At 38.8% G+C, this 15,150-nt stretch overlaps 1 protein-coding gene across 2 annotated transcripts in view; it reads left to right on the top strand.

The window, feature by feature from the left end:
* gli3 (GLI family zinc finger 3) overlaps positions 1–14,280 on the top strand; it is a 154,167-nt gene extending 139,887 nt beyond the window's left edge. For both annotated transcript variants that reach the window (XM_079601951.1, XM_079601952.1), the window contains 5 exons: positions 5,855–6,004; positions 6,111–6,275; positions 6,688–6,981; positions 9,068–9,470; positions 10,176–14,280. In XM_079601951.1, the coding sequence (XP_079458077.1) occupies positions 5,855–6,004; positions 6,111–6,275; positions 6,688–6,981; positions 9,068–9,470; positions 10,176–12,526 (3,363 nt within the window). In that variant the 3' untranslated portion in view covers positions 12,527–14,280. The remainder of the gene's footprint in view (positions 1–5,854; positions 6,005–6,110; positions 6,276–6,687; positions 6,982–9,067; positions 9,471–10,175) is intronic.
* The last annotated feature ends 870 nt before the right edge of the window (positions 14,281–15,150 follow it).

Below are 15,150 nucleotides of genomic sequence, written 5' to 3'. Positions count from 1 at the left end.
CTGATGTGTGGACTCATTTTGGCTTCTAAGTAGATTGACAAAACTAATGCTGTTTGCAAGATAAGCCATGCCAAAACCAAATACTCTGGGAACACAGAATCTAAGAGGACACTTAACATCTCGGTGCCATCCACTCTGCTGGGGCAACGTTTTGCTGAATATGTATGTGCTGTGCACTTTTCTCTGAATAACACAACAAAAATGACTGTGGTGAGGAAACAGTTAAGAAAGCATCTGAGCATAGCAATGTGGATATGTTTCCACAAGCTCTGCAATTCGACACTCATGTCAATTTATGTTTATTATACAGCACTTTACACAATAGATGGCATTAAAGCAAGCAGCTTTACAGTATAAATCATGAAAAAACAGTGTCAGTGTCACTTTCTATTAGAATTACAACTCGCTATTATAAAGCAGTTATTTCGACATGACGTCACACCAGTTCAATTTTGCTAAATGGTGTTATGATGTTGGATGTTACAATCATGCGTGGACTATGCACTTTCTGCTGATAACTACTTTAGAAAATAAAACCGGTACACTGTGAGTCTTTAAAGGATATAGTTGACTTTTCCTTTACTCAGATTGCACAAAAAGTGCTGTGATGTTGGATGTTACAGGGACTGATAAATGCAAATGTAGATCCCACTGTTCTGATGAAATAAAACAAACATTTTTGCTCAGGTTTTATGCATATGTATCCTTTATGATGCTTTTCCTAAAATTTGATCCCCTCCCTAAAAAATAAATAATAGGCTATTGTAATATTTTGTATCGCAAACCTTGTATTGCGATGCGGATTGTATCACCAGATTCTTATACACATCCCTAATGTACGTGTGCGCTATGATGGAAAGCAGTAATCTGAAAATATTCAACTTCACACAGGCCATTTTGCTCTAGTAATGTAAGAAAGCAACATAATGTATATATATATATATGGAGCTAAGCCCCAGGGTGCATTTGTATGTATTTGCATGCAGCAAACAAATAAAAGTAAGCATATTGTTCCTTCCTCTGAGTCTGGGAGTCCCAGTGGTTGCTGTTGTCCTGTACCATGGCAGGCCGAAGATGAATAGATCTCTCCTCAAAGCTGCACGTGTAGCATCAGCACCTGTTAGTCTATTTCCCTCGGCTGCCGCCGGGTTCACTTACAACAACGCCATCATCCGCTCAATAACCATTGCCATTACATCAGGCCATTAGGGCATTAGTGTCACCCCCCAAAACACTTCCCTCGCTTCCTCTCCCATCCTTTTATCAGCGTGGCCAGGTCATGCATCACGCACGACAGCATTAAGCTCATTTGTACAAGCGAGTGTACCAGCATTCAGGGATGTGTTGCAATCTCTCTCCGCTGCTCTTTCTCTGTGTTATCGAGCGACAGGGCCGGCAGACAGATCACATGCCACAGGGAATCCCACTTGGAGCGAGGCATAAAAGGGAGGATGAATGAATGAAAAGAATAGTTTTAAATCGAGTCGTCGGCAAATAAATCAACAAATATTCATTAATCAAAGGGAATCTTCTCATGTTAAGGGTTAGCTATGCTTAGATATTGTTTGGAATCTGTGATTTCTACAAATTTAACAGAAATCTTCCATACGTCTTTCAAGGATCTGAAAAAAAAGGAAAAAAAGGAAATCAACTCCCAGCATATTTTAGATTTTCCCACAAATATACAAAAAATAATACAAATAAGTAGTAAAGTTTCCTGTGAGCTTATGGATGTGGGAATCTTGTCACTCTTGTTTTAGGAAATGATGCAGTGATTACCATTACTTAATTCTGTGTTTATGTCACTAACAAACTAAAAACTAAGTCAAACTAAGTACTAATGGACAGTGGGCTGGAGACATTAGTTGTACATTTTGATTCTCACCATTTAAAAGCTAAGAGAGCAACAAAAAAAGAACATTGGTCAAGTAAATCAGGCCAAGGGAATCGGATAAAAGAGACAAAAATATTCAAACATTTTCTTTATTTGTTTGTTTTAAAAGGCGCTCAAGCCACCATAGGAGTTAATTATTAACTTGATAGACGGTTAAAACCTCAGCCAGGTTTGCTTGTGGACAACTCATTCAAAGCCTGAGTTTATTCAATAGGATTATTGTCTATAAAACAATAGTCAATTAGATTATTGATTAATAATCTTAATCAAACAGAGTGGTCCTGAATGAAATTAGTTTGACTACAAGCAACACTGGGCCGGGCCGCCGGACCTGAATAACAATAAACACCCTGTTGATGAGCACTTGTGTAAAGGGATTTAAAAATACTGTACATGAAACTAATTTAAATGGGTACAGAGCAGAGGTGGACAAAGTACACGACTTCCTTACTTGAGTGAAAATACAGATACTGGTACAATTTTACACCATTACAAGTAAAAGTAGTAAAGACCGATTTTTACTTGAGTAAAAGTACTTGCTTTTAAATGCATTGTTTTATTATTTTTGCATTGTTACAGTACCTTATGCCTCTGAAGCAGCCTAGTGAATACACATGTACAGTACCAGTAAGTATCTGTGGAATTAAGAGCTTTTAGAATGTTACAAAACATTGATACAAAAAAACAGCCATAATCGTCTTTTTTATTTTATTTTATTTATAACACTTCTACCTCCCCCCTCAAAAGAAGTACACATGTGTATCCATTCATGCACATTTGAGTCTGTAAATTAAAGCTGTATAACTGACCAACAGCAATACTGCTTTAAGTAACAGAAATACTTATTTGCCATTAAAACCAAACTTTCAAACCATTAGTTTTGACAACGATACTGTCTCTCACAGACTAGTAGAGAGAAATAGTACTAATCGCCGAACTTCACAACACGTGACCCTACAAAAGAGATTACTGATAATGTCTGTCACCCGCAAAAATTCAATCACGTTTTAGAGACGAAAAAAAAAATCATGACCTGACTAACATTACCTTCTACTCAAGGACCTCAACAGAAATGTAGTTGAGTAAAAAGTATGATATTTGTCTTTCAAATGTAGTGAAGTTAAAGTAACAAGTTTCTAGAGAAAATAATACTCGGGAAAAGTACAGAAAAAAGTTAAAAAAATGTATACTAAAGTACAGTACTAAAGTAAATGTACTTCGTTACTACCCAACTCTTTTACTGAGACATTTGTATTGGTCATAACTAGCTCAGACACTGGACAAAAGTTAAGGCAAAAATGACACTTTTTTAGTGTGCATGTGTCAACTCCTGTGTTCAAGCACACTATCAAATGGAGTTACTTTAAAAGACTATGTTTTTGGTTACACTCTAAGCATCTGTGTCAAAAGTGAATACTTTGGGCTTTAGAAAGCAGTTCCATATACACAGCCTTTTTAGGAAGATGTTAAAACGAACGGAAATTTGTTACACAGTTATCCTCAATTAAGATCTGGCATTCTCATGGTGATCAACTGACATAGACTCAACCTAGACAGGGGATTGAACGTCAACTCTTTCGGAAAAAGAAATCTGAATGACAGTCCGACTTTGACGTCTAGTGATGTACAGTAGAAGTGCAAATATTGAGTGTGCACATACACTCACTCAGCTCACACACAAATGTGCATGTTTCTCGCCCAAACTCTGTGAAAGTTTGGCTGTAACTGCAGCGAGGTGACGGGGAGGACTGTGATGCAGGCCGTCTTTGTGTCATGAAGAGGAATAAAGGATGAGCTCTGCTCGCTGTCTCTGCTGCCACCTCTCACTCTTTTTTAGAAGCCGTTTCACTCTGCCTTTTCTTGGACTTCCAGCTGTCAGTCTGGTCTGTCCCCTCTTCTACTCTGTATGTAAGGGAAGTCAACTCAGGCTGTCTTTCTTTTCCTGTTTTGTCTTTCTCTCTTGGCTTGTCTGTCTGTCTTTCTCTTGCATATTCTTCCCTGTATTCCATACGAGATCGTTCTATCTCTTGCAGAGATGCTCAGTTGCTTTGGAATGCGTTAATCCCACTCGCTTATGTTCAGGATATTGTGTCTGTTCCTTTTAAACCAAATGGCTTCGGGACAGGAAAAGCACTCATAAGTGCTGCACACTGTTGTCTTTATGTGGATGCCAGATGTTGACCTCATTTACTCAGCGGTTTACGTGAAAGTGTGTTTTCCTCTGAAACCTTCAGCCCTTCACAACTCCCTCGCTGTACGTGTGTGCATGACAGAGATGGCCAGACAAATAAAAAAGGGGTTACATAGAGAAAATGAGGTGGAGGCAGCATGTTGAGAGAAAGATAGAAGAAACGCAACAGGGATTTGATGGCTTGTAGGAGAGAGAAGGGGCAAATGACAGCGAGTGAGAGGAAGTAATTGGTTTGGTTAAGACAGGGGTGACAGTATCAACAAGAGGGGCGAATGAAGATGATGGGCTGCAGTTGGAAAGCTCTGGCATTAGAGATGCTTTCACTAAACTTTCAATATCTTTCACCCCCAAACACATCCCCCACTCCACCCCTTCCAAAACCTCAGATTCAAAAGTTGCCACAGCAGCACAACTGTCAGCACTTGTCAACTATAGGCCATAGGCCTAAAGTGATGGGAGGTGACAGGGGTTTATTTGAAATCCCATTTAAATCGGACACTGAGACTCACAAACCATGATCACTCACAACAGACTGAGCATACTGAACAGAAGAGAGAGAGAGAGAGAGAGAGAGAGAGAGAGAGAGAGAGAGAGAGAGAGAGAGAGAGAGAGAGAGAGAGAGAAATGGACAGATAAGGGGAAACTGACACTTGAGAAAGATCATAGTAAGGAGAAGCAGGGAGTTTGTAAAAAAATGAAAGAAAGAAAGAAAGAAAGAAAGAAAGAAAGAAAGAGAAAGGAAGAAAGAGAAAGAAAGGAAGAAAGAGAAAGAAAGAAAATCATAGAATGACTTTTACATTACAATAAACATAGACAATAGAGAATTTTAACAATTACTTTTAACAAACATACAACACAAATACAGCATTGTTTTCCAATTAAAGTTATTGATTGTAAGAATTAAAGTAATTTAAATTAAGTGTTCAAGACTAAGTGATCATACATTTCTATAGAAGCCCTATATGTTTGCCACATAACAAAAAAAATCATGCTTTAGTACATCTTGATGACGTCAAAGTTATGACAATTTTTTTTTGACTCGTGTCATAATTGAAGTTTTAATCTCATAATTCTGACTTTTAATCTTGTACCTACTATGTTAGAATTTAGAAATGTTATGCCATAATTATGACTTTTTAATGTCATACAATTTTAGGATTTACAAAAGCACTTTTTTTCATGTGCAGAAATGGGCTTCCATACAAATTGCACATAAAGCCTGAAAAAAGACAAGGCATAGACAAACTCATGTAGAAGTCTGAGTAGCTTCTTTTGATGTTCAACTTGCGTTTCAATGTTGATCCAGATAGTTCTGCAAACTTATCTAAAAGTTCCCTTAAAGACTGCTGCTGTTGACTACGAGATGAGACACCATAATATTAGACATCCTCAATAGTGTAACCCCTAGTTTTATGATGCAGAATCTCTTCTAGAAGATATTGCAGATATTTATTGTTTTGAGTAAAATGTATACAGTATACTCTTGCAGTGGTTAAGCAATTGATGAGCAGTTACTGAAGCCTCAATTGTGTGATCCTGAAGCCCTCTAGTGGCACAACAATGTCATTGTATTGTAGATGTTAATATTAATAAGTACATTCAATCTAACATGTAAAACAGTAATAGATGTAAACTCATATTTTTAAATATACAACTCTTGTCAAATGATTTTTTAATTTTTTTTTACTGGAGCATAGCATGGTAAATGTTTCATACTATATATCATATTATTCATTAACATGACCTTTGACCTTCTCTTCCTCTCACAGCACATAAATAATGACCATATCCATGGAGAAAAGAAGGAGTTTGTGTGTCGCTGGGAGGAATGTTCAAGAGAGCAAAAACCCTTTAAGGCCCAGTACATGCTGGTGGTCCACATGCGCAGACATACAGGAGAGAAGCCTCATAAATGCACGGTGAGAATTACATTAAATACATTTGGTATTTTTTTTGTTTTTAGACACTCATGAAGCATTGGCCTGTCTAGAACAAAATGCAACTGTGTGTCCTTTCCTCTGTCAGTTTGAAGGCTGTTCAAAGGCCTACTCCAGACTAGAGAATCTGAAGACACATTTGCGGTCACACACAGGAGAGAAGCCATATGTGTGTGAACATGAAGGTTGCAACAAAGCGTTTTCCAATGCGTCCGACCGAGCCAAACACCAGAATCGCACACACTCCAATGAGGTAAATTCACACGCATGCGTGTACCAAGCAAAATGCCTGCTTCTAACACTGTCGGGTTTGGACAAGTATAAATGATTTACTTTCTTATATGTTCGTGGTCTTATGGTGAACAATTCACCTATTGATCTCTGAAACAACTTAAAATTTTAGCTGACATCACCATGCCATTTTATTTTTCAGCCCATCCAACTTCCTTTAATATAGCGATCACGACCAGCTAGCTCTTCTCAAAATGCAATAAATTCTATGAGGTCCCACATAATTTTCTCACTGAATATTCTTTTTACTCAAAATACATCGCATCTCTGAAGTAGAATGGGTTGTGACTATACCATTCATGTTGACTTTAAGTTGTTTTAAGTTGAATATTTCTAAATGATGCTGATGCTCCCTCTCTCTTTACTTATCTTAGAAACCCTATGTCTGTAAAATCCCTGCTTGCACTAAGCGATACACTGACCCCAGCTCTTTACGGAAACATGTTAAGACTGTACATGGTCCTGAAGCCCACGTCACCAAGAAACAGCGTGGGGATACATACCCACGACCCCCACCTCAGCCACGAGAACCTGGAGGTAATGGACAAAGCCGGTCACCAGGACAACTGCCTCTCGGAGCGATCACGGACCAAAGGGAGTATAACCATGCTACCTCGAAACAGGATGAATGTCTTCAAGTCAAGTCAATCAAAACAGAAAAGCCCATGGTAAGCTTCCTTCTATGTAAAAAATAAATAAAAAATTGTGCAAAAAGTAATGGTTTGCTATACTTATGATAAAGTTTCATCTCCAAAAATGTAAAATAAATAAACTGAAATCTAACCTTTTATGTCCTTTTGACCATGTACAAATTAGAAAGTCTCAGGAGTATTCCTGTATTTAAATACTGGAGTGAATCCCCTAAATTATTGTTCTGTGTATAGAACACACTCCTGTGATAATTAACACCGTGGTAACCTGGTAATGTTCTGGCGTCTCACTTGTTTGGTATCTGCTATATTTGAACAAAGTAATATAGTAACCAAAGAATCTTTATGTTTTGAAATTTAACTAAAACACTGTCAACAGAGGCCTTATTTCCAATATAAAGCATTTGGATTCATTTTTGTTTATTACAGGCTTATTCATGACTGCTATTGTTTAGGAATATCTGGCAACATGAATGAGTCAAACCTAGTACCTCTTCTCTGTGATTGATTTTCTTGCAGAGCGCATACAGAAGAGAGAAATATCTCTGATGTGCATTTAAATATGTCATTAAAAACTAGTTGTTCGGTTACGTACACACTACGTAGAAGTGTTGTCACTAACTGCATTTTTTCGGGAGTTAATTCGGTTGTAATGCAGTCGTCACTCCCGTACATTTCTGAACTGTGTGCGTATACAGAAAGGGATTAAGCATTAAAGAGGTGAAGAGACAACCAAATTTAACGGCAGTGTGTATGTGGCCTTTGTCTTACAAATGTTTATTCCAAAACTGATTTCTTTACCCCTTCCATTCCTGGTTTCATAGCTGCTCAGCTAATACTTGCTTACAGCCAGCTACATTTTGCCTTGCATGTGCAAATAAATAACTGAATATCTTTTTTGTCCACTACCACACGCATTACTTTTCCTCTCTTAATAAGGACAGTGGGTGATCAGGTGAGAATGGTGATGTTATTATAGGTCTGATCTTTTCTCTTTTTATTACTCATTCTATCCTGTGAAGTCTGGGCCATCTGAATCAATTTTGGCTATTCATTCAGTCATCGGTCAACAGCATCATGTCATCTCTTACATATGTTATCGCTGAATGTAAAAATAATTGTTTATTTTATTTTATTTAAAGCATGGTGCATACTTGTTGTCATAATATTGTTGCCTATGGTCACATGAGTAGAATATCAGCTTGCATGACAAAGCTACCTCTTGTAACTGTTTATGTATTTGGCTCTGGAACTTTGTTGTCGTTTTAAATCAGTGAGCTATGACTGCACTTATGGTTTCATTGTGTTCTGGATCTTTGTTCAGCTATAGGTTGAGAAAACGCAATCGCAAATCACAAAGAAAAATACAAGCTTTCTTACACCACTACTAACAAGACAGCCAATTCTTTAGCAGCCATTATACATTTGCAACACAAAAAAAACAACCTAATTAGGACCCAACAGCCCTACAGGGAGACCATTGTTCATGTGCCCTGTATTCTGAAAATGGGGCAAACAAGCGTACCTCTACTCCAGCTGTTGGTCATTTAGTTCTGATATTGGCAGCTGGTGAGCATGAGGGAACCTGTTTCTCACACGTCTGTGATTCACTTTAGTTTACATTCCATGCTGACATAGCGATGAAAGTGATTCAAATACAGTTTTATGTAAACTGATTAAGAAATTGTGTAGAATTATCTATTATAGTATAGAACCATATACTCTAACAGAAGTCTTCAACCCTGCTCCAGGAGACCCACTGTCCTGGAGAGTTTAGCTCCAATCCTGATCAAACACACCAGATAAACACACCAGATAAACCAGATAATTAAGGTCTTCAGGGAATTACAGGCAGGTGTGTTGAAGCAGGTTGGAAATAAACTTTGCAGGACAGTGGTCCCCAGGGGCAGGGGTGAAGACATCTGCTCTAATAGGTCTTGTTATATGGCTGAGTGCGAGAAATTTTCTCAACATTGCATTTCATTCTCCTCATTGCATTGTTTTGTTTCACCTGTAGAAAATGTGCCAAAATATCAGGATTGGTACATTTTTGTCATGAATTTACAATTTTAAAAATATGTTCTCTTCTTTCTTCCTCTCTTAGACGTCTCAGCCAAGCCCTGGCAGTCAGTCTTCATGCGGCAGTGACCAGTCCACCGGCGGCCCCCATATCGGCCGTGGAGTCCAGTTTGCTGTAAACAGCATTGGGCTTTTGGGGGAGGTGGCAGTGCTTGAGGACCAGGAAAAAGAAGAGGAGGAAGAGGAGGAGGAAGGAGAGGGAGAGGAGGAGGATGCCCCCATTATGGACTCTACAGTATCCACTGCAACAGCCACGACGGCAACACTAGCTTTGCAGACCCGCCGAAGTGTAGGACGGCCCCTACGCTGGATGGAACATGTTAAGATGGAGAGGTTAAGGCAGGTGAATGGAGCTGTGCCTAGGCTAGGACATCTGTCCCCAACACCACCCCCTAAAGGCCAGGCCCTGCCTGCCCTCACAGGAAAGGGTAAGTCTTACTTTCAGAGCTTTGTCAACATACCAAACTCTAAAAATGTAAGTGCAGACCACCAGGTGATCTTATAATCTTTTAAACTTAAAGATACAATATGTAAGATTTTTGTAATAAAATATCCAAAAATCACTTGCACAGTGTGATATATTTCCTGCTGTTGTGTACTTACAATATTCCAAAAGTTCACAAAGATTTTTAATTTCAGAGATATTCTCATTTTAAATAATGGTCCGTCCCAGAAAAAATGTCGCCTGTCAATGACGCAATATCCACGTTATCCCTGGTTTCCATTCATAGTACTCGGTAGTACCATAGACAGTATGGGTAGTAGGCCAAGCCAGGCTTGACGACAAGTTCCATAATTCAGCAGGAATCAACCTTCACCTTTGTTATTGTAAGAGGTTAGCGACCCCTAGCTGCATTTTTTTTTACATATTGTATCTTTAAAGGATTAATTTATCCAAAAAGGAAACTTCTGTCATCACCCTTATGTCGTTTTCATGACTTGTTCTTCTTCTGCGGAACATAAAAGAAGATTTTAAAGGTTTGGAGTGATGTGAGGGTGAGTACATGATGACAGAAGTTTTCTTTTTGGGTGAACTTACCCATTTATGTCTAAATATTAGAAATATTATGACTATAATGGCATAATATTGATAACATTCAACTTCTCCTAACAAGAGTATCTCTCATTATTAGGTTCATGCCTTGGTAGGAGTAGTTCTGTCGGGGTGCCCCAGCTTTCTCCACGTCCTGATCCGTCCAACACAGAGCTGACAGTTTTGAGTTTGCTGCATGAACGGCGGGACAGCAGTGATAGCAACACCAGCTCGGCCTACCTAAGCAGCAGCCGTCGCTCCTCTGGCATCTCCCCCTGCTTCTCCAGCCGCCGATCTAGCCAGGCTTCGCAGTCTGAGCACAGCCATCATCGGCGTATCCACAATCTCAGTGCCACTGATTCGTATGACCCTATCTCCACTGATGCCTCCCGACGTTCCAGTGAAGCCAGCCAGTGTGGAGGTGGAGGAGGAAGTTCAGTTGGGATGATGTACGGTGGAAGCTGGGGTGGTGGAAGTGGAGGTATCGGAGGAACTGGGATGGGAGTAAGAGGTGGTTTGAACCTCACTCCAGCTCAACACTATCACTTAAAGGCCAAATATGCAGCTGCTACAGGTGGGCCTCCTCCCACACCCTTGCCCAACATGGAGCAAATGAGTCTAAAGACTCGCCTGAGTTTGATGGGAGATGGACAGAACACAGGCCAGCTTACACTACCACCACTGGTCAGGCCACGTCGCTGTAGTGATGGTATGCACAACTTACAAGGCAGTCAAGCAGTGTATCAACGGAGAGGGCTGTACCCTGGTGAAGGTCTAGGAAATAGCGATCGAAGAGCCAGTGACCCTGTGCGCCCACGGGATCCTAGTGCTTTCGGCTTGCCACAGGTACAGCGTTTTAGCAGTCTAAACAACATGAATTCATTACCCCATCTTGCTAGTAATCATTACTCAGATGGAGAAGATCACAGTCTAAGTCTGCAGAACTACACCGGCCTAGTAGGTAGCTTTCAGAAGAGTCTACACTCCCCATGCCCTCCTAGCATCATGGAGCAATCAGCACTTGAGGAATTGGCCATGGACCAGGATGGTCTTTTGTTACATGTCAATGAAGTCATCCTACCGGATGATTTGGTACAATATCTCCATTCTCAAGATCAGGAATCGGCTCACAACCATAGCAGTGATTCCAGTCCCCATAGATCCAGTTTTGACCAGGGTATTGCAGATGGCCAGAACTTCCTCAGCCCACAACAGCAACAGGAAAAGGCTGAAGGGGAAGACACTAGTAAAGATGTAATGCCTATCCAGTGGAATGAAGTGAGCTCTGGTAGTGCTGATTTTACTCAACACAGGCAGCAATCTCAGAGGTGCGAAAGATGGTCAGACCAGAGTGGCATTGTGAGCAACCCCTTAAGTCGATTTGGAAACATGATTGTGCAGCAACAACTGCATACAGATTTCACAGATCAACATTTAAGTCTTCACAGAGATGGTGTTCAACACATGGCAGGTATGAGCTACAGGTGCAGACATCCAGAGCAGCATCAACAAATTGCAAAACCAGCCCAACAGCAGTCAAAGATTAATCCAGGCATTAAGATTGAGTCTTCCTCAACATCCCAACTGGAATCAAGGCACAATAACTTTGGTCGACCAGACTTCTCTCATATCTATTTGGGCCCCATCCGCCCTAGCTGTGCCCAGCAGACAACTATCCAAACTCAGCTCCAGCAAAATCGCACAACACATCAAATCAGCGGTAACCTTTTGTTGCAAAGACAAGCAAACTGCAGCTTGTCCCCGGCAACACTACTGCCTCACCAGCCCCAGCCTCCAATGATCAACCCACCTGTCAACAGTGGCCGTAGAGGCTTATATCACCCACATTTCTACTCCACTCAGCATGTAAGCAACAGTCAAAATGCACATTCATGCCTGCAGCAAAGCTTAAGAAATGTAAATGGCACCAATTGCTCCCTTACAAATCAGGTTTCAGGGCTGAAGCTTGAGGCAGATGATCACCTTCAAACTAGCACTTGCTCTTCCTTTCAGCAACAACAGCCGGTGTTTATTGCTGAGTGTTTTGACACAACAGAGTCCAAAACTTCATCTTCTCACAACATAGCACAGTCATGTCTAATGGAGTCCTTGTCAGAAGAGATAGAAACACCTTCTGAGGCTCTTCTGTCCCCCGGGGTTGATCAGGTTACCAGCACGGTAGAAGGAAGCCCAGGTGTCCTAGATAATATGGGTTTAGATATTTGTTCCATCCTTACGGATGGCTTTGAGCAGGGTAGTGTGGTGTCTGACATAATCAGTCCTAGTTTTCTCCAGGGTCTGTCTCAGACTTCCTCTCGACTGACTACTCCTCGTGTTTCTGCTACATTTCACAGCATGCATCCAGGCACTAACAACATGGCTATAGGTGACATGAGCTCCCTTCTTACCACCCTCGCAGAAGAGAGTAAATTTCTGGCTATTATGCAGTAGTCTGTGAACTCCTCCAAAAAAAAAAAAGAAAAACAAACTCGTAACTATGTTATAGATAAGATAAATATAACAGACATATGCATGTAATGTTTAAATGTGGTATGAGAAAAAAGTAATAACTTTATACTCATTAAAATAGTTTAATAGGCGATGTTGACAAAGAGTTTACAATCTACTAAAGCTGTCTCATCGTCCTAGAGGCAATGACCAATAAAACCATAGATACATATATAGAGGCTATTTTCTCTTTTATACATATAATGATGAAAGGAGATACTTTCCATCACATTGAAAAAGTATTCTATGTGTTGTTATTGCTATGTGTTTTTTTTTGTACACTGTTGCTACAAGTGCATGCTATTTTTCTTATCAAGTGTACTCAGTGTCCACTAAACTGAGTAGGTTAACTCATGTATTGTGTAGCCTACCTTTATTTTAAAGTGCATTGCATATTTCAAAAACAGTGTTGAATGCAGACAGACTTAACTGTCAACAGGTCAAGACAGGGTCAAATATCACTCTTAACAAGGTCAAGTGTCATATTTTGATTATTCTAATTGTCTTTTTAAGTGTCTTAAATCAATGATGTTTCAGTGATGTCTTAAAATGTTGTTTTGATCAATTTTTTTCCAACATGGCAAGTAAGAGGGACCATTTTGTGTGGAGCTGAATGCTAACTGAGAGCTGATAACTCAGTATCTTGATTATATTAATTGTATCTTTGTACATAAATGTAAATTTCTTTTCTTTTTTTATATAGTAAATATCATCATTTGATCATATTGTAAATGACTGGTGCTGACGTTAGACAGTGCATTATGTAACAATTGTGGAAAAAAAACATTGTGGTCATTTTAGTCAATCTCAACATACTTATTGCACAAAGATTTTTTAATGTGTGGCCAAAGGGTGTTGAAAGCATCGGTGTCAATTCATGTTTAAATTGATCTAAATATATCAGTAATTTTATTTGTTTCTTTGTCTCAGTTGTGTGCTGGGTGCATCTATAGTGAGATATCATATGTTGTTTAGATCAACCTGTTTTTACCTACCCATTTATGATTTAATTACCGAAATTAAGACGTATAAACACCAAGACACATCAAGCTCCACTACAAGAGCTAAGAGACTTTTCAGCAGTATTAAAACTATCCTGCAGTTTCTAAACTGCATATGTACAGCTTTTTTTTTAATGTGTACTCTGATAATTAGGTTCTGTTTGTTTTTGTACATTTGAACTTTTTCTGTAGTTGTGTATCAGTGTTTTGAACATAAAAGTGGTATGACCCATTCCCAAATGAAAGGACTAAAGGGTTTGAGCCTAAGGTATGTGCCTTATTAATGCTTTTCCATACAAAATAATCACTGCCAAAAATAAAATGTGTATGGAAAGAGTCCTATGACTTTACATGTTACATGAAACATTAAAAATTATATTCTGTTGGTTGGGCATTGAGAAATGTAACATGTATAATCAATGTTGGTTGCTTTGTTGATGTTTTTTTAAAATATAATTATTTGTTTTTTGTTTTTTTCATGCTTGTAAATACATATTCATTCTGTAAACTGTAGTCAAGAGTTTAGGTGGCATCAGGGGTCAGAATTAGTCTAAGTATCCTACTCTATAAAGCAGGAATCCCTGTGCCCTCTCATTAAACAGAGAGATCAAAATGGAGTTGTGGTGCCTAGCACCGTTAGACTGGGAACAAAGTCTCATTGTTCATTTTATATCAGATTACAACAAATGTTTGTATGGTTTTAATAAAAAAAAACATAATATAAAATGCTTGTCTTTGCTTGTCTCTGAAATGTGCCTTCATGCTTAAAAAATGTTAGGAAACAATTTGCTATTAATGTTTTAAAGTATAGTTACAGTAAAACACAATATTAGTGAGTGATAGGCTACTAAACGGTGCTTAAATATTTAATATGGCTGTTTATAATGCAATACTATTTTCTCTGCCAATGAGCTCATGAGTTAATGCTTCACATCAGTAACAACCATGTGCATTGCATAAAGTATCATTCTGAAGAGATTCTTGAACAGAGGAACCTAAGGAAAGCTTTTTATTAAATGAAAAATCCAGATTTATATATCTTTCATTCAAAAGCTGCAAATGCAAACGATGCAATCTTGGACTGACAGTGCAGAAGCAATTCATGTTGTTCTGAAAGTTATGTTATTTTGCATAGTGCAACTGCTATTTCTAGAACACCAAATAAGTTAGTGTCAACGACATTAGTGACTTTTAAAATTAGGGTATATGTTATGTCAGTAGTTTGTATCCTGCAGTGTCACAAAAAGAAACAAAACAAAGTTACACTATTTTTGGACAATATAGCATACCAGCAACACTTATGACATCAAGGGGGCAGAACAAACAAAAGATCTAACCTATCTATAAACATGATAGGCTACATTACACTATTTCGAATAAAATGTAGTTAATTATTATCATGAATGCATCTTTTGTAGCCTCATATTAATTGATAGTAGGCTACTACATGGAATATTTTTCCTTTTTGTAACACAGCAGGACTATTTAAAATTAAATAGCCCAGTAAAGCAACGGGTAATTTTTTTTTGTACCATTTTTACAGGAATACATTTCCTCTTATAAATT

Source organism: Phoxinus phoxinus (assembly GCF_949152265.1).
Source record: "Phoxinus phoxinus genome assembly, chromosome: 24".
In the NCBI taxonomy this organism is placed as follows: Eukaryota; Metazoa; Chordata; class Actinopteri; order Cypriniformes; family Leuciscidae; genus Phoxinus; species Phoxinus phoxinus.
Note: the sequence above shows the minus strand (reverse complement) of the source record. Positions and strands in the feature narration are given on the sequence as shown.